The sequence below is a fragment of the Colletotrichum karsti genome (assembly GCF_011947395.1).
Source record: "Colletotrichum karsti strain CkLH20 chromosome Unknown Scaffold18, whole genome shotgun sequence".
In the NCBI taxonomy this organism is placed as follows: Eukaryota; Fungi; Ascomycota; class Sordariomycetes; order Glomerellales; family Glomerellaceae; genus Colletotrichum; species Colletotrichum karsti.
In genome coordinates this window covers 685797-707964 of record NW_024065918.1, presented here as the reverse complement: position 1 = coordinate 707964, position 22168 = coordinate 685797, and the positions used below count along the sequence as shown (strand labels likewise).

The 22168-nt window shown below is 54.5% G+C and overlaps 7 protein-coding genes across 7 annotated transcripts; 2 read left to right on the top strand and 5 right to left on the bottom strand.

Moving 5' to 3' along the window:
* Nucleotides 1-1795: 1795 nt before the first annotated feature.
* Nucleotides 1796-3062, top strand: CkaCkLH20_06296 (short-chain dehydrogenase; the record flags this gene model as incomplete). The annotated part of the gene is made up of 3 exons (XM_038889013.1): nt 1796-2145; nt 2243-2494; nt 2585-3062. 3 exons carry the CDS (start codon nt 1796-1798, stop codon nt 3060-3062), a joined length of 1080 nt encoding a protein of 359 aa, XP_038745814.1.
* A 1430-nt stretch (nt 3063-4492) lies between these two features.
* CkaCkLH20_06295 (arid/bright DNA binding domain-containing protein) lies at nt 4493-7464 on the bottom strand (the record flags this gene model as incomplete). The annotated part of the gene is made up of 3 exons (XM_038889012.1): nt 4493-4546; nt 4599-6448; nt 6501-7464. 3 exons carry the CDS (start codon nt 7462-7464, stop codon nt 4493-4495), a joined length of 2868 nt encoding a protein of 955 aa, XP_038745813.1.
* A 2015-nt stretch (nt 7465-9479) lies between these two features.
* Nucleotides 9480-10385, top strand: CkaCkLH20_06294 (uncharacterized protein; the record flags this gene model as incomplete). Its single annotated transcript, XM_038889011.1, has 1 exon — nt 9480-10385. The coding sequence occupies one exon, from the start codon at nt 9480-9482 to the stop codon at nt 10383-10385; it is 906 nt and encodes a 301-aa protein (XP_038745812.1).
* A 410-nt stretch (nt 10386-10795) lies between these two features.
* On the bottom strand, nt 10796-11437 carry CkaCkLH20_06293 (uncharacterized protein; the record flags this gene model as incomplete). Its single annotated transcript, XM_038889010.1, has 1 exon — nt 10796-11437. The coding sequence occupies one exon, from the start codon at nt 11435-11437 to the stop codon at nt 10796-10798; it is 642 nt and encodes a 213-aa protein (XP_038745811.1).
* A 938-nt stretch (nt 11438-12375) lies between these two features.
* On the bottom strand, nt 12376-13105 carry CkaCkLH20_06292 (methionine-r-sulfoxide reductase; the record flags this gene model as incomplete). The annotated part of the gene is made up of 2 exons (XM_038889009.1): nt 12376-12755; nt 12871-13105. 2 exons carry the CDS (start codon nt 13103-13105, stop codon nt 12376-12378), a joined length of 615 nt encoding a protein of 204 aa, XP_038745810.1.
* A 1169-nt stretch (nt 13106-14274) lies between these two features.
* On the bottom strand, nt 14275-15616 carry CkaCkLH20_06291 (lactoylglutathione lyase; the record flags this gene model as incomplete). Its single annotated transcript, XM_038889008.1, has 6 exons — nt 14275-14450; nt 14521-14779; nt 14844-15280; nt 15339-15367; nt 15418-15487; nt 15550-15616. The coding sequence occupies 6 exons, from the start codon at nt 15614-15616 to the stop codon at nt 14275-14277; spliced, it is 1038 nt and encodes a 345-aa protein (XP_038745809.1).
* A 499-nt stretch (nt 15617-16115) lies between these two features.
* On the bottom strand, nt 16116-21802 carry CkaCkLH20_06290 (piwi domain-containing protein; the record flags this gene model as incomplete). The annotated part of the gene is made up of 4 exons (XM_038889007.1): nt 16116-19068; nt 19126-19460; nt 19540-19648; nt 21324-21802. The coding sequence occupies 4 exons, from the start codon at nt 21800-21802 to the stop codon at nt 16116-16118; spliced, it is 3876 nt and encodes a 1291-aa protein (XP_038745808.1).
* Between the last annotated feature and the right edge of the window lie 366 nt (nt 21803-22168).

Here is a 22168-nt window from a genome sequence, read left to right as displayed (position 1 = left end):
CCCGTTATCGCCTCAAGTCAAGCTTTTCTCTCTGGACTTGGATGGCGAACATCACGACAGCAGCAAGTCTTCGTCCCAACCTCAACGCCAACAGCATGGTTCAGGCTGATATGCTGTCACAATTGCCGTCCATCATGCACTTGGCGGTAGATGACGGCATCAGGGACCACCCGTCGACGACAAGACGGACCCAGAGACCCGTTAACTAAGCTCAAAATGTGCGATACGGTGGGTTGACAGAGACGAAGGTCTGTGGTCTGTGGTACATGACGTAAGGCAGGCCGTACCTTAAAAAGCGCTAGATTTGGACGCTACTCTTCCATGTGAACGGTAGGGTGGATTGACATGGGGTTTGCAACGCTACGGCAGGCCTTTGCATTAGCGTCTTCTAACGCAGGCGGCGGCCCTGACGGACGTCCTAGGGCGGAGTGGCCGCCATCCATCTCAAGCTGCCCTGCACGTTGAGCTGCACTCCACTCAGCCAGTGCAGATGCACCTGCTTGGGGTCTCGGAGCCGTCCAGAATTCGAAGATTCCGTCTCTGGCCTTCCAGAAGGTGCCCAGGCACCCAGGGTCGTTCAGGGGAAGATGGTGGTCTGATATGTCCAGTGATTCCAGGGCACTATCTGAGGGTGTTGAGGCTGAAGGGGAACCCTTGGAGTACCAATGCTTCGGGTTGCCATTTGCTGGCCGTACCTCGTAATGGTGTTTTTTTCTTCATTTTTTCCGAGGTGAACACCGTCCTCAGTGGCTCGTAAGGACCCCCATCTTCTTGGATGAGTGAGTGTGTTGCAGTGCATGGTGTTGCCCCCAATCCCAAGCAACGGAACGGCTATTACCCCTGTAGAGGCAAGCAACCAGCAAGCTCGAATGGGTGTGTCCAGATCTCTCAACTGCGCATCTCATCCCATCATCCCGACCGGCCGAAACAATCCCATTCACCGTATGCACCCACACGAGCTCCGACCGCAGAAATATTTGGCTGAATTTTTAGAAGAATAAAAAAAATAAAAATGGGGGACATGGGGGTGAGGTGGTTCCGCAATCGCAATCGCCGCACCACACGCCACGGTCCAGCTTAAGTGTTCTCCACGCAACCACTCCACGCAACCACAGTCCATGCTTTACTGTCCCAGTCAATCACTTGCAAGACTAGGAAGGAGATACCTTGACTTTCGTACCTTCCTTGAATAATTAGACGGTGCAATGGCTGCTGAAAGGTATGCAGACGGCTATCTGGCCGTCCTGACACCGTTCCCCTCAGCTGAGCCCAGCCCAGTCAGCCAACGCGGCAAGACCTCACCGTAGCTCCCCCCGTTCCTTCCTCACCTCACCTTTTCGACCTTGCTTGCTTCACTCGTAACTCCCCGTATGCTAGACTGCCCTTCTCCACTGGCTAAGTTATCCGTACCCGTGGATCGTCCTAAGCTGACCTCACCGTCTGCCCCTTCGCTCCTTCCCTCCTTTACCCATCTCCGTTAAAAATCGAGGTGCCCTACCGTAGGTAGCTTGCCTTACACGGGCCACACCTCACCTACCTCCGATACCCCCCCTTCCAACCTATATCAACTTGACGCGCTCCTACTCAGACCTCTCCGTCTTTTATTTTCCCATCCACATTCCATTTCACATCCTTCCTCTCACCACATCACAACTTGACCCTTGCGCAAACTTTCCATCTTCGCGCTTCCATCACAGGTCAAACACCTCTCTTCCTCTACATCCTCTACAGCAGCACTTGCTTCATCCTCAGAGAATTCTTAACCTCTCCTACCTTCCCCCGACCGACAGCAAAAATGGCCGCCGCTCGCTCTGCCTTCCGTCTCTCCACCCGCTTCGCTCCCCGCGTCGCCATCCGCAGCCAGGCTGCTCGTCCCTTCTCGATCTCGGCTCGCGCCTTCAAGAGCGACGTCGTCCGCGAGAAGGAGATTCCCGTCTCCGTCTACGCTCCCGATGCTAAGGGTACTGGTCAGTCCGACCACTTCTCGATCCCCGTCCGCGAGCACGACTCTCGCCCTCCCACCGAGTCTCCCCTCCCGACTCCCGAGAACGACAATGTCGTCCCTCTCACCCGCAAGACCTTCGACTCCATGCCTCCCATGATGCAGAAGCTGTCTGTCATGGGCAAGACCATCATCATCACTGGGTAAGTTCTTTCCCCCTCCCACTCCAATTGGGATTTTTCTACTTTCAAAAATGCAATTGGACATTTTTTTCTTTTTTTGCTGACTTCCAATCTCCAGTGGTGCTCGTGGTCTGGGCAACTACATGGCTCGCGCCTGCGCTGAGGCTGGTGCCAAGGCCCTTGTCATCTTTGACGCCAACCAGGAGCTTGGAGATGAGGCCGCTGCTGAGTTGCACCAGAAGACTGGCCTGCCCGTCACCTTCTTTAAGGTGGATGTCCGTGACGGCGCTGCCATTAACGCTGCAGTCGACTCTGTTGTTGAGCTTTACGGAGCTCCTGATGTGCTGGTCAACTCGGCTGGCATTGCTGAGTACGTCATTCCCCACACGCTGATGTGCACAAAATGCACAACATTCCCCCTTTCGCTAAAGCAGCCCCACTAACATACGTCTTTGAACAGCTCCAACATCAAGGCCGAGACCTACGACCCCGCCATGTTCCGTCGTCTTATTGACATCAACTTGACTGGTTCCTTCCTCATGTCCCAGTCTGTTGGCCGCGCCATGATGAAGGCTGGCAAGCCTGGCTCCATCATCCTGGTCGCCTCCATGTCCGGAAGCATTGTCAACTACCCCCAGGAGCAGTCCTGCTACAACGCCTCCAAGGCTGGTGTCGTCCAGTTTGGCAAGTCTCTGGCTGCTGAGTGGGCCAAGTACAACATCCGTGTCAACTGCATCTCCCCCGGCTACATGGACACCGCCCTCAACCGTGTACCTGCCCTCGATGCCCAGAAGAAGATCTGGAAGTCTCTCACTCCCCAGGACCGCCTCGGCGCCGTCGACGACCTCAACGGTCTCTGCGTCTTCCTGGCCAGTGACGCCTCCAGCTTCATGACCGGCTCCAACGTCATCATCGACGGTGGCTACACTTGCTACTAAGCGAACACAAGGACGTCCTTTCAGCTTCACTGCTGAGAGGCATCGCACGAAGCTGGCAGACGTCCACTACATCATCGTCTCCAGTACGATGTGAGGCATCGCTGATCTACATTTCCGGTATGTCTGCCTTGCGCAGATATGGTACCCGTGGATCCAGCATCACCGCCTCGACATGGTTGCGCCGTTCTGCGACTTCGTGCCGATTTCCTTGCGTTACCTTTTTTTCCTACTTTCGGTCAATTGCTAAACTACGGGACTATACCCCCCAGCGCCAAGGGTCACACGGCACCTAATCACTTTGGCTTTTTCATCATCATCGAGTGTGTTTCTCAGCAGGCAAGGCAGTTTCAGGAGTCTCAAAAAATACAGGGGTGTGTCATCGTTTGGATCGAACCGACGTTCAGGGGTTCTTCTTGGAGGTCCTCGAACAGACGTTCTTTTCTGGGATTTTTGGGCTTTGTTGGTGGCTTTGGGGAAACGATCACGAGAGGATAGAAAAAGACTCAAGGCTTGGACTCTGGGTTTCCCGGTTAGATGGGTCAGACAGACAGACATGATGGCAGGATAGAATCCAGGACACGTCTCTGTGTCAACTACTTCATACAACTCGCCGTCTCCTATTTCTGTGATGTGACACTTGCATTTGATTTTCCACAATTGATCTTACTATATGGCTGTCAATTGCTAGCTCATGATGAAGTCACTCAAGCATGCGGCCCCCTTCCAGCTCACGATGAAGTCACCCAAAGTGGACCCCCCACTTCTTGCAAATGAAGCCTCCCCCGGTCCCACGATGTGGATTCTGTGGAGGATTGGGACACACACACTGTCCCGTTACCTGACGATCCACGATCCCTCCCCCTCCACCCAGCCAGCCGGCGCGCGGAATCCCGGAAACCACGATCCCCTCTCTCGGCCCGGCCCTTGCGCGTGCCTGTCTCCCCCTGCCGTCAATCATATATGTGTGTGTGTGCTGCAGGTCTGAGAGCAGCGGGAAAAAGTGAAGTTTTGCATGAGATGAACTCTAAACATCAATTCGCATACCTTTATTTATTCTTTACGACAATCTACAATCTGGACCGCAATGATTGCTATCTGAATTTTGTGGGCTTGATTTGTTCTACATCAACTGCAAATATTTTGGTACACTACTGGACATTGCTGGCCTGCTAGTAATTATCCACACAACCTCCCCGAAACTGCTGCTGTCCCTTGCCGCATCGCATTATCCCATGTGAAAAATGCTGGGTGATCCCGCCGCCCGCTTCCCAATTGCTAAAATTCCATGGTCGCCCGTCCGCCCCGCCCTTCTCCAACGCCTGGGTATTTACCAGTACACATACAAACAAGAAAAAAAGGAAGAAAGACAAATGCTTCTGTCTGCAACGCTCTTTTGAATGGCCCCTTTGTCTGAACTTCTGCTGCGTTCTTCACAGGTCCCTCTCAGACTCCACAAATTGGATGAGGGATACAATGTAGGGTGCCTGGGTACAGGTTAGCTGGTTTGTGCTTCAAAGACTGCGGGGTGCGACATACCATAAGCTTGTTCTCGCTCATGATCTCATACAGACGAGGGAGCAGGGTCCGGAACAGGCGCTCGTTCCAGCCACCGCCCTCGCCTCCAAGCTCATGCAGCTTCAGCAGGTCCTCCTGCGCGGGCGTCTTGACGACGTTGCGCGCAATGTTGCGGAGGATCAGGACTGCGCTGAGGGGAATGCCAGCAGCCTGGGGGCCGGCAGCAGGGTTCTGCTCGTCATGGGTGGCGGCCGTCTCTTCATACTGGAAAGTCATGGTTTCGCCGGGCTGAGTATATCCGGGAACTGACTTGTGTTTGTTGATAGCAATACCGTTGAAGATCTGGCAGCAGTGGGTTTGGAGGTGGTGGCTCATCTCCGCGCGCTTCATCTTGGTGGGCGTCGCGTACTTCTTGCAGTCGGCCCACTGGCATCTGAGATCCTCCTCCTTGTTTTCGAAAGAGCCCGCCTCGTTGCGAGTCCAGTTGAGGTGGGTGGAGACGACGTGGTTCCACATGGTCTCGTTCGTTCCGAAGAAGTGGCCGCACTTCTCGTTGGGGCGGCCAGACGACGAGTCCCAAAGGCAGCGGAGGAAGACCTTGCCGTCGAGGCCTACCGGCTGGAGCCTGCAGCGGATGCCGTGTATGATAAACTTCTGTTGCATCTCACCTGGGGCTCCCGAACCATGCCACACTTCAGCCTTGGACCCCTTATAGACCGAACAACTGTTGCGGATAAAGTCTGCAGGAGTGATCAGCGGCTGGCCGGCGGCCTGAAGGGCGGTCTTAAACGCATTCTGGTAAGCCTGCCAAGCCGCGATCTGCGTGACGAAAGAGTCCTTATCTTCCTCGAAGAAGCACTTGACCCATTGGTTGCAGCGCTCAGGCTCCTCCAGCTTGAGGAGATCTTGCAGTAGATCTTCAGGCATGGCCGCGGGATCGTCTGTCTGAGGCGGCTTGACGGGGGGCCGCAGGCTCGTCTCATGATGGTATCGTCTGGCGTTGTGGGAGAGTAGGCGGACCAACTGTTCAACCAGGTGCTCGCAGTTGAGCGACTTGACGAGGTTGTCAACATTGCCGACGACTGCGGTGTACTGGTAGAGGAAGTCAAGGCAGGCGTCCATGAGCTCGTCGTCGTTCAGCAACATGATTTCGCTGATCTTGACCAGGACGGTAGAAGGAACCTTGTCAAGTTTATTAGTGGCCTCGAAGTTCATCGAGATCCGTCCCAGCGCGCGAAGCGAAGTGAGAATTACGCCGCGATCGTCAGAATCGCGCAATTGCCACATGAGGACCTTGTACAAGGGATCGCTAGAGTCAATCTCCATATAGGGGGTGATTGACTCGGCAATATCGAGCATCGCATGCTTCAGCTCCACCGCCCACTCGTGCTTGGGAAGGCTCAGTACAATGCAGATAAGGTCCTTGATTGGCAGGAAGTCGGCAAGGTGCGCAGCGTTCTCGCGGAGCAGGGACATGTTTCTTAGCGTCAGGGCAGCCTCGTTGATCAGAACCATCCTGTCAGCGATTTCGGCGGGAACAATATGCTCATTGAGCTCCTTGGTCGCGAGGGAGTCGATGCGCTCCAGGATGTCGTCGGTTCCTTCGTTGCCATCAAGGGTGTCAACGCTGTCGGCAGCCAGGTGAGAGATCCAAGATATCTTCCACTTGACGTCGTAAAAGTAGCTGCCAATCTCCAGAACTTTCTCAACAAGGCCTTCGCTGAGTCCGGGGAAGCCTTCAAACTTAAACTTGTCGTGGCGTTCGAAGGAGATCTTCACGAGATGGTATAGCGCGAACTGCTGCTCTTCGAAGATGTTCGAGCGTAGGGCCATGAGGCAGCGAATGTAGATGTTCGGTCCCTCGAATCCGACTGCGCGTGTTAGCTTGTGGGCATCATGGCCGTTGGACCGAGATCTGCTTACCTCCAGGGTGGGGTCCCGTGCGACGCGGCGGCTCCAGGAGAGAACGAGCCACCTGTCGGCGTCGAATGAATTCTGCCGGGTTGTTTGTAGGAGTATCAACCGGGTTCAACTTAGGAGGCGGCTGAAGTGTCTGTTGCAACGACTGAGGAACCCACATGTCAATCGCTTGAGACACGTTCTCTCCGTTCGCCGGGTTGAAACTGCTGCTGGGACCTCTCGGGGCAGGACGCGGTTGATGGGGAAGCGGAACCGGGGTGTGCTGGACTTGTTGAGAGGGAGGGTGATGGGCCCCAGACTGGGCAGTAGAAGAAGGGGTGCCAGAATGGCTCGGCTGTTGGCCCGAGGCCTGGCGAGTTGGTCTGGATGGACCAGTGTCTGGCTGGAAGATGACCCTCTGAGGAGGGGCTTCACGCAGACCACGAGAGGCTCTAACACTTGAGGAGGGCGGGGCATCTGGAGTCGGGCGCTCTCGAGAGGGAGTAGCATCATCGCCGGATGCCGCTGCCGAATCGCCAACCGCGCCACTATCGCGCTTGCCTCGGAAGTTCTCTCTCGTACGGGTCAGCAGCCCGCCGCCCTTGGCTGAAGTGTCTTCCAAAATGTCCTTCGGCGGTGGCTCCTTGCCGTGGTGGAACTTGATCTCATATGCCGCAAGATTCTTGTAGTACTTCTCCTTAAGAGCGAAGGCGGTGGCGGCGATGTTGACTGCGTTGATGCCAAGCTCGCCGGTCATCCGGCGCCATGCCAGCTTCTCCTCAGAGACCTTGTCGTAACCACCATTCTCGATAATATGGTTGTATGTCTTATAGAGATCAAGAAAGATTGGCCCGACCTTGGGCTCAGCTTCGAGGGTGGTGCCTCGCTCCTGATGGTATGCCCTGAGCTTGGTCATAAACTCTTCGTACTCTGGGGTTCGGTCGATCGTGTGAGGCGGGACCTCGGGTTCCTCTTTGGCCGGCGCCATTTTGGATGGGTGACGTCAACCTGCGATAGCAGTTGTCAGAGATTGGCAGATGGAATTGATACGATCTACTATTCACTTACAGTCTAGCAAGCAGACTACTTGCGCTTGGTGTGAGGGCTCGAGCCCGTCAGGAAGGCTCCAAGAGAGCCAAAGGGGATTGTGTAGGAGCGTCGCAAACGCGTAATTTTACTTTGGACTTCGACGCAATGTCTGATCGTGATTCTGGCGACGAGAAGGGAGTCGAGGAATTGGCACCACACAATGGGTGGGGGCAAGGTGTTGTCGCGCCGGTCAGAGGGGCCCTTTGCGATCGGGGAGTGATGCGCCGGAGACGACCAACCGTGTTTTCGCGACGGACCAGACGTCGAAAAATCCCCTGTCGCTGCTCTTCTTATCAGCACGTGCTGATAAGACAAGAGCTGAGCATGTGTCCAGAAGGGGCTAGCCTCATCAGAGCTGCATCTTGCTCCACTCAAGCTGCCGTGGCTGAGAGGGACCCTGCGACCCGGGGTGCGTTCCGGATTACCTCCCGACATCAACATTTTACCACACGTCCCGGTGTTCCTCCACGTTGAAGTTTCCCCTCTTCAAGTGTCATTTCTTCTGTCTTGATACTACTGCGGCGTTATTGACGAGCACTATTGCTACACCTGACTCACCACCGTAAAGACTAATCAGCAGCACAGGAGTTCCGAAAATACTGGGCGCGAGAATGCTCCTTCCCCAACACTAACTTTGACCACCGTGATGCCACCTCAACCTCTGCAATGGGAGTTTCCTCTTGCGAAGTCTTCCCTACGTAAGAGAGTTCCACATCACTCTCCTCAATGGTCCAGGGAATCAGAAGAGTCCAACTGTATCTTAGTCGTCAAGCTAGAGCAGCTTCTCTCTCACGATTGCTATGGGACTAAGCCTACTCGGGAACAGAGAGATTTCATGGTTCTCGTACCCAAAGCGGTTGGCATAATTGTAGGTTTGTAGTCTCGTTAGGACGACATTTTGTTGACGGTCAAGCAGAAACTCAACTTTGGAAGCTACGACAGGAAGAGGAGACCCGAGTTCAATTTCCAGCTGGCATATCAAGAGCGAGCTCGTCGTGTCATTATTCAATGGAAATGTGTGGAGGTACGCTAAACATTCCCTCAATCCAGCTGATACATAGGTACTAAATCGTATAGGATGGTGTGCCAGTGGAAAGACAGGCTGTCCTTACGTTCAGAAAGGAGGCGGACTTCAACACCCTTTTGAGAGATTTTGACGGCCTCGGGCTGCAGCCGAAGCTTCTCCCGGAATCACAGCTCACGGCTCGACTACCGTCATCCACGGGCTACTCGGCGAGACCGTCGAGTGCTAGATTCAGCCATGCCTCATTCGATCAATTCCCTCGAGATCAAAGCCCTCATTTGTCAGCGCAGGACTCCTTCCAGTACCGACAAGGAAGCGTCGGACCCGCCTATCGACCGTCCAGTGCTGTGCGTTCATATCGAGCAGGCAGTGTTGCGTCTCACTCTCAACAACGGAACTTTGTATCATTTTCCCGACAGTCCAGTATCGCTCCGATGTCACCAATGTCGTACGCAAACGGCGACGAACCATCAAGACCTGTTGCTCAACACAGTCTCGGCCCTATTTACTCCAATTCTGATCTTAGGAGCACACCAAGGCCAGGTTCCGGGCTTCAAAATGTCATTGAGAATGGCGAGGCATGTGCTCCAGCCTTCTCTAGCGAATCCTCTTCAGGGTACTTTCCACCGTCCGCGACATCCCGCGACACTTTTCAATCGCAGCCGTCAACCTCGTATCAAGCCTTGCCCATACATTCTTCAAGACTGGAAGACGAGAACATGAATCCTGTCGAGGAAGGATGGAACAGTCGACGGCCTTCGTCGAGGATTGATCTGGACAACGAGCTTCCACCTCGTCGGACACTTCCATTTCCCACTTCTTCGGCCAGGTCTACGCCGCGGATTACTGAACGGAGTCAACAACAGTCTAGTTCTTCTTCGCCGCAAATATTGCCGCAAACGCACTCGGCAGGGATCATCACTTCAGAGATCAACAAGCCCACCAAACCTGCGACGAAAAAGGCGCCGTCGAAGACTCCGTCAGCAGAGCCCAAGAAGCAGGGCCGCATCGTTCTGCGGACTACGAAGAGAAAGCATGATGATGAGGTCGACATACAAGATGACAAACGGCAGAAGCAGGATGTGCCACCAAGACCCATCTCCACAACGCCTATTCCTCTCCCACCGATACCATCTCGGCCAAGTTCTCGTTTGTCGCCAACGAAGACGATTGAGTCTGCGGGTCTTGCTTCCGGCCCCGGTTCTGCCAATGATTCCGCGTTGGCACCATTTGGACCTGGTGGCGACGGACTTGGAACTGATCATGACCAAAACTTGTCGATCACGTCCAGTACACAGCCAGATGTTCCCAACGTCACAGCTACTATCAGCAGCAGCCAATGTAGCAGTCGAGTGACGAGGGATCCTCCGGAACATGATGAATACCAAACTAAGACAACACAATGCAGCAACCTTAACGGCAGTCAACACTGTCAGGCGGAACATGCATCTCCCTGCACTCAACCCACAGCAGTCAGAGAAACCGAGGAGGTTGTGGCACAACCAGCGGCTCAACCCGACGTCGTCGTCGCACAAAAGCCCGTTCCGCCCAAGGCTGATGACTCAGAACTGTTCATCACAAGGTCGATGCTTCTATGGGAGGCAACCCAGACGGGCGAGGCTGGCTACCGACGATGGGCCAAGAACCCGAAGTCTAATGACCATGGCCAGCAGGTGGTATGCGACATGATGCGAAACATCGAGAAGTCAGTTGCGGCGGCGATAACTTGCCACGGACCGACAGTGCTGGATCCCACTTTGATCGAGAAGCTAATCGCGAAGATGTACATGAAGTAACTGACATACGCCAAACAGCATTTACTAACGGAGGAGCAAAATAACGGGGACGCATATTTGCAGGGGCTTTTTGGTACGGGTTGCTACATTTGCATGTGTTGTCAAACGACGAACAAATTCACTTGACTTGGAGCGCTTTAGATGTAAATATGGAGTTAATGCTATTCCGCACTTCGCGTACAGCATGTTCACTCCCTTCCAATTCTACGCGTGACATTGTACATTTTCTTCTGGTCCTACTAGGCCCTCTGCAATCCAAAAAATACATCCCAGGTGTCCGATTGGTACGAGGCATTTCTCGATCCAAACACACTGTCTCCGACATGCCATCCCCAAATCTTTGTCATGAGTCTTCTCACTTCATCAGGGCGACTGCAGATCTGGTTGACAATCTTCCCCTCGGACCTTTACTAACACCATAACGCGTCGGCCTTGAGCCGATTGACCTCGTCCATGTTCAACCGAAGCACCATCTTCCCGTCAGAACGCATATAGGACGACAGCACCTTAGGCACGAGACGTCCGGTCGAGTCCGTCTTCGGCCGGTGTCTAGAGCTCTGCGCGGATACCGGGACGTTGTTGAGGGGACTTGAGGCGGGGAGAGCCATCGCGGTGCCGTTGTCATGGTCCGAGCTGGGGTTCATGGAAACGGAACCCCTATCCTCGTCATCGGTGCCGTCGTCATTATTGTCGCTGACAGCATTCTGGACGAAGAGGTTCTCTTTCTCATAATTCAGGAGCGAGAAATCATGTGCCTCGCGGGGGCTCTTGTCGGTGTTTTGGGGTTGCTTCAAGCACCACCTTGTCGACTCCTTGGTGGCGATACCCGGCGCCTTGAGGGATGCCCGGGTGAAGTGGCGCTTCAGGAGAATTCCCTGAACTGAAATTTTTGTCTTGAAATCATCCGAGGAAACTGCGCGGCGCGTGGAGGGTCTCGAGGTCTTTCCGTTGGTTGTCGAGGATCCGGCGGGGTAGAGGGTAGAGGTGGCCACGACTATACAGTCCTGGATGTCCTCTGCAATGAGCTCGGCTTTGCGTTTGATCCCAGACATCTTGAGTTGTGTGATGAGGGTGGTTGATTGTTCCAACGGAAGTGTGAAAGGTTCGGCGTAAGTCTGCTACAGCAGTGAGGTGTCGTGTAGCAAGAGATTTTGTTTTGTGATGGAACTTCTGAGGGACTGATAGTCTGTTTTCCTTTTTACGCCGGGAAATGCTTTTCGCTTTATATCTTCTGCTACACAGCGGAGATAGCTCTCTCTGCCTGGATCACTCCGGAGATGGGTTTGAGTTCGAGAGTTGGTTCGACCGTAGGCAAGCTTGTGAGAACCCCGGTTGACACGGCGGGAAAATATTTTGATTCATTTGGCAGTATAAGGATGTTTTTTAATTGGTCGTCTTGGTTTCTCTATAGCTGTCCCAGTTCTTTTCCTCCATTCATACGGTATAACATATTCATACATTCCCCCCATTGCGAGAGTTCATAGAGTCATGTGAACTCCCAGAGTCTCCCAAGCGTGTAAGACTCAACTGGCTATGCCATTTGCACAGCTTTGGTTGCTAAGATATACGAGTCAAAGTCCTGCTGTTCGGTGTAAGTGAAAAGATGAATGCTGGGTCAACTGTTATATATACCTCAAAGTGTAGCAAAACCCCTAAATCCAAGTGTTTAATTTACAGCCGCAACTATTTTCTACCCAATTATGTTTCTCTTTGATTTGCTTGAATCAGCTATGGATTTGGTTCAATTATATCTTGATTTGATGGTAACCAAACCTTTTGGAGGTTCAGTAATACGGAAAGATGCAAGTGTCAAAGTGTCAACATGAGGTACAAGTCCTGAGATGAACGCATCGAGTGAACTGTCTTGTATGAAAAATCTATCACTCAACTCATATCAAATCACACCGCTACCACCGCACCACCCAACCCACTTCAAATACCTTAACACCAAGCCAGCTCCATAATCCGTTCACGCCCTCAAGCCAACCCCTCAAGCCTTACTCTCCTTCGCCTCGCCCTTGCCCTCCTCCGGAGAGAACGTCAGACTAACACTGTTGACGCAATGCCTCTCGTCGGTGGGCGTGTCGAACCCCTCCCCCTTGAACACGTGGCCCAGGTGCCCGCCGCAGTTGGCGCACACGATCTCCGTCCTCGCCATCCCCATCGTCCGGTCCTCGTGCCTGACCACGGCCCCCGGAAGCGAGTCGAAGTACGCCGGCCACCCGCACCCGGACTTGAACTTGTGGTTCGCCTTGTACAGCGGCGCCGAGCACCCCGCGCAGGCGTACACGCCCTCGGACGGGTAGTGCTTGTCGTAGGTGCCGGAGCCGGGGGGCTCCGTGCCCTTTTGGCGGAGGATGCGGAATTGTTCTGTCTTGTGTCAGTCTCGGTTCTGATTTGTTTCTACGTCCATCATCTCATCCTCAATCTCACCAACAGTGTGGGGAGAACGAGTGAATCTACAGCAAAGGAGAAGTCCACGTACCCTTGTTCAGAACAGCCCTCCACTCATCATCGCTCCTCTTATCGGGATACGACATCTTGTCCTGGGAAGAAGAAGACGAGCCGAATAAAGCGCCCAGGAAGGGGACGGTCGGCATAGAAGCGCGCAAGGGACGCGTGACGAAGGGTTGCTGGACTGCGGCGAGCTGCGGGGCGCGGGCGCGGGTGAGGTTGGAGAAGGTGTAGACGATGGTTGAGAAGAAGGGTGAGAATCGCATTTGCGGGACTCTCAGGTTGCGTTGTGGGTTCAACGAAGTTTGAAGTCTCGATGACGGCAGTAAAGAAAGACGTTGAAGTCTAAGTGGGGGGGTTGTGAGGTTTTATGCACGAGAGGTCGCTGTCGTCTGAAAGTGTTCTATTGAGGGGATTGTCAGACCCTGCACCGCTTAACCGGTATAAGCACTAACTTAATAAATCCACTTATAGATTCCTACCTAAATATAGCTTATTTATATTAGATATATATACCCTCCTTTTTTCTAGTACTTAAGCTAACTTAGCCCCTTTTAGCTAGTTATATATTAATTAATATTTAATATACTATATTGCTGGCCGTAACTGTTGCTCAATAGGGATTGCGTAGTGATAAATCGGGGAGCTCGGGGCGGGATAGGTATTTACAGGGTCCGCGGGGCGATGTTTGGTCTTGCGTCAACGATTCCAGGTGTGGTTTTTGGCGGGGGGCACGCACTGACGCCACAGCGCTCCCGCATCGCCACAGCATGGAATCCGGCAGTGATTCCATCATGATTCCATAACGGCCGGGGTTATCCGAGGAAACACCGCCGTGTAGGATCTCATCTGTCAACACGGCCTCTCTAAATCTCACTTTGATTTGGAATGAAGGAGCAATTTTATCTCGATTTTCATGTCATCTTATTTCCTCGTGAAGAAAATGCTCCTTAAGAGTTCACTTGCCTGGACTGCCTTCATCCACCGACGACAGCGCCTGACTGCCGCCGTCGTCAATCATCGACACCGATCTAAATCTCACTTTAATTTGGCATGGATGCGGGTTTCTCTCACTTTTCGGATGTTTTTTTAGGCGTAGAATCGGTATAATTCATGATCCGAAATCCAGCCGTTTGTTCATACCTAGTAATAACACCGATAACAACAACATCGACGACAACGACGGACGAGGACAACAATTAAGATAATGACAATGACGATGAGGTTTCAATATACGCTGACGTGTGAGATTCAAATCTGATTTCCTCACGATAGGTATCTCCCTCAAGGTGATCTTAACCCCAGCCACCAGGAACAGCATCACAAGACAACACTTTTCGTACGCCCCCGTCCGTAACTCACTCATCCGCCCGCCGTTGTCTCACTGAAACGCCATCCCACTCTCAAAAAAACACCGCCCTGCATAAAAACTGCCTTAGAAGTTTTCCTTTCCGGCGAATCTCTCGTTCTGCACGATCTCGACCCAGTAGTTGTCCGGGTCCAGCAGGAAAGCGACGTTCTTCATGCGGCCGTCCGTGAGGCGCTTCTTCCAGTTGCACTTGAGGTCCTCGAAGCGCTGGCACGCGGCGTCGAGGTTGTCGACGGTGACGCCTGGGGTTCATGATTAGCTTTGGAAGAACAAACAGAAAAGACCAACTCGATGAATTGTCGGAAAACTCACAAATGTGACCGAAGCCCTGCGGTTGGTCGTTGCCGTTGTGGTAGCTGAACCCCTCGTCCTTCTCCGTGCCGTGGTTCCACGTGAGCTCGAGTATGCCCTCGCGCTTCGCCTGGCTCTCGCCCTCCTTGAGGTCGCCGTACGCCAGGAAGAAGAGCGTGAAGTCGCTCGCCTCGTTCTTGCGGATCAGGTTCATGCCCAGGACGTCCTGGTAGAACTTGAGCGACTTCTCGATGTCCTTGACGCGGAGCATCGTGTGGTTCTGGTTTTTGCCATCAGTTAATTACCTTCCTTCTCTCCATCTTCTTCTTCCATTGTATGCATACCATTCTGTACGTAGTCACATCCGTCTCCTTCACCTCCGCCGTCTCCTCGATCGGCTTCTGCCCGATGATCTCGACCCAGTACTCGTCCGGGTCCAGCACGAACGCGATGTGCCGCATCTTGCCGTCCGTGAGCTTCTTCTTGAACGCGTACCCGGCGTCCTCGAGGCGCTGGCAGGCGGCCTGGATGTTGTCGACGCTGATGCACGTGTGCCCGAACCCGCGGTGGGGCTCCGTGTTGCCGTTGTTGATCTTGTACTCCGGGTCCGACTCGGTGCCGTAGTTGTGCGTGAGCTCGATGATGCCCTCGCGGTCGAACGCGCTGTTGCCCGCCGACAGCGCCTTGGGCGAGTTGTACGCCAGGAAGTATAGGTCGAACTTGGCCTCCGGCATCTTGATCTCCTTGATCACGGACATGCCGAGCGTCTCGTAGAATTTGACTTGAGGGGGGCCTGGGTTAGTGTGACGGGTGAAGCATTGGGTTGGGTGAGGGCGCACCGGAGCGCTTGGGGTCCTTCACTCGGATCCTGGGATTCATTAGCATCGTGGACTGGGGTAGTGACGAAGGGAGCCTCACATCGAGTGGTTGAACTTGTAGTTCTTGACATCCGTGGTGGCGGCCATGGTCGCAAACTGACTGATTCGTCCTGTGGGCAGAGGTCAGTAAGTGGTTAATTGCGCCAGGCCATCAATTGGATCCGCGTCTTACCGGGGGGCTTGGTGGTGAGTGTGTTTTGAATAAGCTTAATCCTCTGCAGGCCTCGAAGGGAGTTCATGGAAATAGGTGTGCAGGTTTGTGAGATGCAGCTGGAACAAGCTCGGAGATGAAAGCTTCAGAACTGGAGCTTTTTCGGACATGACGAACTCCTCCCAAGCTCCGTTATCTCGTCACTGCTATCCGTACCTATTTTGTCAGCAGGGCAACAGCTCTTACCCCGCCGCTGGAGCTTTGCCCCTCATGCTGTAACTCCGGCCCCTCGGGCCCCTCCAACCCCACTGACGTCAATATGAAGCCAATGAAATTGCTCCGGCCCGGCCCGGCCGCAACGCCGTGCTCGGCCGAGGACCCCGACGATGCGGCTGCACATCACGAACATCACCATCAAGTTTGGACGCAAGTCAGTGTTTGCGGGTTTTCTAATGTATTTAAGCCTATGGAGCCATCCTACTTTTCTGTCTATTCATTTTTGGCACCATGCGCCATCGAAACGCTGCCTCAAAACGCTGTTTTCAATCGCTGGTCGATCCAAAACTCAACAATGTACAACGTCTCCATTAGATGTAATACATGGTATCGCGCAGGTTGTCGTGGACCTGGATCGTGGCAACCGAGACCGCCCGAGACGCAGTGGAAACCGACTCGGTGTCCGAAATATCATAGAGTTCGGGGCGGTGGACGCGAGCTCTGTCGCACACAATGTCGGCGTAGTATGCTGGCGGGCAAATGCTGACTGCCTTGGTGGCGCGGCCGAACAAGTAGCACAGGTTGTGGGTGAGCTTTTCCAGCTGGTCCGCCGCCTGAGCACCAACGCCGTACTTCTCCCGGAAGATCTCGTCCATCAGCACCGTGTAGTGCGCAGGGCGCGCCGTTCCCTTGAGGGCCGTGTGAGCCGTAAGGAAGAAGTCCCAGTAACGGGCTTGGGTGATGCCGCGATCGACAACCGTGCCGTTCTTTATGTTACGCGACTTCTGGTCCATGTTCTGCTCCGAGGTGGGATAGAAGCGCGTCTGGTGGCGCTTGACGGACACAATGATGGACAGCTTGGGCCGCTGGTTGGGAGGGTACAGCTGAGAGCACGCCTTGCGAATCAGCGGCAGCTCGACGGTGAGAACTTGCGTGAACTGGCCCTCGGAAACACCATCGCGGTAGATGACGATGAATTCGGGCAGCTTGCCGGCGTTGCGGCTGCGCCACAGCGTTAGTCGACTCTTGAAAGCGTCAACCAGCTCCTCGCCCAACATCTCCTGGCGGCTGCCCTGCTCCCATGCGCAAGCAGGCCACTGCCCCAATTCTTTGTCGACACTCGCAACGAGACCAACAAGACTGGGCGCCGCATTCTTGTCGTTGGGCATGTTCGTGGGGTGGGTGACATCGTAGCCGACGATCATGGTCTTGCCTGACGTGATGATATCGATAGAGTCCTTGACGAGGTGATTGTTGCCGCCATTCTTCAGGTTCCACTTGAGACCAATGTTGGCAAATGTCTGCAGGTTGTTCTTGAAGAACGTCTTCTCCACAGAGCAGACAGTGTGGAAACCAAAAATGGTGTCGCCGACAGACTTGACGGCGCCGTAGATGGTGGTGTCCTGCCTGGGCAGGATGACGAGCATGAAGAAGTTCTTCGTGGTGCCCTTATTGGCCATGACGTGTTCATTGTAACGCTGAAAGGCAGCCTTGATGTCCTCTTTCTCGCGACCACGCTGGACAGTGATCTCGTGAGGGGTGTTGGGCACTTGAGTATCGATGGCAATGCCACTGGTGTTGAGGAACTGGACAAACTGCTGCACGGACTGGCCAGCCACCTGAGTGGAGACATGGGGAGTTCGCCCTTCCTCAATGATGCGCACCCAGTTCCACGAAGTGATCCTGGGACCCGGCTTGGCAACCTTGACGCCGCTCATGTTCCAAGAACCAGCGCGAGTCTGAAGCGTCTTGGCATTGCCGTAGGTGACAGTAGGGGGCATCAGCTCGCGGCCGCTGACGGACAAGAGCCTCCTATCGACACTGAGGCCAAAATTCTGCAGGAGGGGCTGGTCGTAACCCAGGGCTTGAGCGCTGTCGACCGTCAGGGAAACGGCGTTGGCGAAGGGAGAGCGGCAGGCAAAGTCAAGCATGACCGTCGTCTCATCACCGGTGAGCTTCGAGCGAACCGGCTGCCCAGCGACAATGGTGCACCTTTCGGCGGGGAAGAACAGCGGCCTAGCAGCCGTACCCACGTTGACGAGAGGCATGGACTTGTCGGGGACTTGCTTGTACTTCCACTGCCAGTATTGTGCAATGGTGTAGTTGCCGGGAGGCTTATTGCCCAAGACCGTCTTCTGACCCTCCTCAGGGTCCATCTTGAAGCTGACCTCCTGAGGACCACCATAGTGGAAGCCATTGGCGAAGAACACAGTGGTGTCGACAGGGGGCCGCGAGAGGTCGTGCTTACACGCAAGGCCCTGGATCGCCTTCTTAGAACGAACCAGTTCACCCTTGGAGTTAAGGTACTCGATCTCGCAGCGGGTCCTGGCCAGGAACTTGGACAGAATGCGCAGGTAGCTCCGCGCGTTGTTAGAGTTGGTAGAGCTGCCTGTGCCAAACACATTGACGCCGAACCAGCGGCAAAGGTCGCTGATCTTGACGGAAGTCTTGAACACGCCATGAGTGACATTGACGTTCAGGAGGACCCTGCCGGTGCCGAGTCGGACGCTCTGGAAGAAGCCACGAATAGCTGTCAGGGGGTTCTCGTGACCGAGCTGCGCGTGAGCGGTGCCGGGGCCCCACGGGAAGAATCGGCCCTTGCCAATAGCAGTGACGGAATCCTTCAGCCGTGGAGTGAAGCCGAGAACGACGCCAAGGGCGTCCACAGAGGTTGCGAATCGGGGAAAGTTCTCCTCGTCGGGGTCGCTGGTGTCGATCATGGTCTGCAGGTACTTGGCCAAAGCCTCCAACGGGGCCTCGGTCTCGCCGACGATCTTGACGTTGTAGATATCCTCGCGGCCGGAGGTCTCGGACTTGAACTTGACGATGATGGGGTTCTTGTCGAGCTTCAGCTTAGTGAGCGAGACGAGCTGGGACTTGAACTCGGTGGCGAGGATGGCGTTAGGCTCGAGCTTCTTGAGCTCGTCGATGGCCAGCTGGAGGATGAGCTTGAGCTTGCGAGCGGGGATGGTGGCAGCCGGGCCGTCGCCACCGCCGCCGCCGGCCTTGGCCTTGCCCTTGCCTTTGGGGTCCACCTCGGGAGCCTCATCGTCGTCCTTCTCGCCCTTGCGGACTTCGAGATTGTAGCGGTAAAGGACCTTGGGCTTGACGTCCAACTTGAAGTAGTTGGCCCAGACGATGATGGCCTTGCCCTTGGTGCCGTAGGCGGGGCGACGAGGCATCAGGGCGTTGGCGTTGCCCTCGGTAAGCTTCATGCCGCTCATCTTCTTGACAAGAGCCATGTCCTTGGACTGATGACCCTGGATGATCTGGTTCTCCAGCTGCGTGACTTGGGCATCAGGCTGAGGGACGGCTTGGCCTTGGCTGTGAGAAATGTTAGTATACCACGACTCGATAGGAGGAATAGATGATTTGTTGAACTTGCCCGAAGAACGAGTGGGCTTCGCCCTCGAATGGCTCCCGGCGGAAACCGCCGCCACGACCTCCTCGGCCACCGCGACCCCCACGGTCACCACCTCTGCCACGATCAAAACCACCACCGCCTCTGCCACGGTCGAAGCCACCGCCTCTGCCTCCGCGATCACCGCCGCCTCTGCCTCCGCGATCACCGCCGCCACGGCCGCCGCGGTCTCCTCTAAAGCCGCCGCCGCCGCCGCCGCGATCTCCACGGAAGCCTCCACCGCCGCCGCCACGACCGCGATCACCGCCTCCGCGGCCCCGATCACCTCGTCCGCGGTCTCCACCACGGCCACGGCCTCCACGATCCGCCATGTCGGTGTACAGAGTTAATTGAGAGCAAGTGTTGATCGGTATGAACTCCAGGTGCTGACTAACAAAAAGACCGAAAGTGATGGCGAAGTCAGAGAGGAACAGGGCTGTGTCCCAGGGGATGGCTCTCGGGTATAAGAGATGCTCCTCAAGGGCAAAGGTTGACGTGTAGAGGCTGGCCGGAAAGCATGCCAAACGGGATTCTGAAGGCTGGTTGATCACAATGGTAGACACCAAACGACAAACAGATAAATTATGCGGGTAGCTAGATGCCGGAGGCCGGCGAGACAGCACGTATGCAGCAAGCCTGAAGCTAGCTTGAGTGGTATAGCCCGAAGGATAGAGAGGTTTGGTAGCGATTGTCGTCGGGATAGGAGATGTGTGTGGGCGGAGACGGCGCCGCGATCTTTCAAAGGCAGCGTATCCCGGTCCAGTTGAGGTGGGGAACAATGTCAAAGGGAATGCATAAAGCTAAAGAGACACCGCGAGTACATGTGTACTTGGTGCTAAGCAAAGGGGGGGATTTCAATGTAAGACATGGAGATGAAGAGAGAAATGGGTGGAACTTTACGATAGGGAGATAGGTTTTGAGGAAGCCGGTTCAGTCTAGAAAGCAGCAACTTGGGGAAGGATGGTGTTAGGCAGGGGACGGTCAAGTGTCGATGCCTCATCGTCAAACCTTCATAGGTAGGCAGGCACTGGATGCTTGTGTGCAGCAGGTACCTGCCAGAGCGCTCAGACACGCTGGCTGTCAAGCATATCGGCAATGTCCAGGAAGCATGCCGGCTGCGGCTGCTCTTCGTGACCGCCATGTCGAAACCCAAAAGTAAAACCCAAAAGCAGAGGGCAAAGTGGAAAAAGACTTTCATCATATGCAGTTATGCAACCCAATGTGCTCCCTTATGAAAACAGTCAGCCAATGGAAACACGCCGCTGGCTCAATTTCTCTTTTATGTTCTCCCAAGAGTGTGCATTACGCGGTACGCACAACCACACAACCCCAGCATCATTTGTTGGCTCAGGAAGTCTCCCAATTGGCGAATCTGAGGTGCCGTGGGATGGTTGCAGTACAGGGGCTTTCCAGCAATCGCTACTGCTTTCCGGGGACACCTTTATCGAGCCCAAGCCCCTGGAAACCTGGAGGAATCCGATCCTTGGGACGCAATGTTTCCCCAAGTCTGCAGATGGTATTAATTGCTTGTTGTCTCGTTGCTGCACAGCTTGCACGTGGATGTCAATTTGGAGAGGGGAATATGCTTCCCTAATGATCTTCAAGCAAATTGCTCGTGGATTGAACACGGCTTCAACGGTGGAAAGACAGGAGCAATGGGACTGACCAAAGATGTTCTACACGGCAGCATATCGCCTGGCTGCCCGATTCAAAGAGTCAGGTTGTAGCGCTTGCTGCGTTTGCTTTTTCAACGCTCTTTTCCTCTTGCGGACACACCGCTCCTCCGTGTTTGCTTTTTCCTTCCGTTGCCCTCATCTTACCCCTTTCCCACGCAATGATGCGGATGTCCTTGCTCTAGCTTTCCACGAGTTTCTCTTCAATTTGACAGTTGACTATGCGACATGCATAATGACACATCGAACAGGCCCGTTGCTGCTGAATCGTTTGCTGCCAAATTTTCTGCCAAGCATGGAACTTGACAAGATCCCGCCGACGCAACGAATCGTTGCATCATACATGCAGTGCCACACGACTCTGGCCCATAACTGCTGGTTGCAACATGTTCCGCTAGGACGACTTGCTCTTGCCAACAGCGGGCAGCATCGTACCAAACGGGTGCGCTTATGCTGGGGTCTTTCCGTGCCCTGCCGTGGCTACTTTCAGGATTTCGCCTTCCAACCCCTTGATGTGGAAAAAGTCGATACCCGCCCTCTCCAGAGCCGTCCGCCCCGTGTTATCCTTGACGAATTTCTCCGGCTCCTGCACCCCGACGTAGACTGCTTTGATGATGGACCGCAGTTGGAGAATCCTCTTGGTACAAGGCAAATTCCCGCTCAACCTGACCGAGCACGGCTCCATGGTGGTGTATAGGACGAGGGGTGTCTTGATAACATCGCCCAGTTCCTCCTCGGCAACTTCGTACTCCTCCGCCAGCTTCATGAAGCAGCACTGCTCAGCATGCGTGTTTCCAGGCAGCTCCAGGGTGTAGCCTGTTGAGACGACGCTGTTGCTGGCTGGGTTGACGAGGACAGCTCCCACGCGGTAGTTGCTGGGTTTTGGCGGCGATTGCTTTGCTAGTGAGAGGGCGTATTCAAGGTAGCCTTTGTGATCGCCCGGCGCTATCGGCGCGGGTTCTATCGAATCGACGTCTGATGTCATATTTCGCGATGCAGACGTCTGGAATAAAGTCTGTCCAGGCTGAACAAATCCGGAGAGCAAGATACAGGCTCTAATGGTGAGCCAATACTAGCGTCTAGAGCGCTGCTGTGTAATATCTGCAGTCGCGAGTGCAAGTGGACTTCACGGTGCGGTCGATGTCGGAGTGAGAGGGGTCATGATTTCCAGGTCGAGCTTGTCGGTGGTGGACGTGCCGTTCACCGACCTTGCAGGCAGCACGGACCAGGACGTGATCCTGACACAGCAGCACGAACATGGACCCACCACTTTAGCTGTCGCGTCTATCGAGTAGCTCCAGCGCGTCGCAAAGCTTCGTTCGCAATCTCTCCATACACTTGACAACCCATT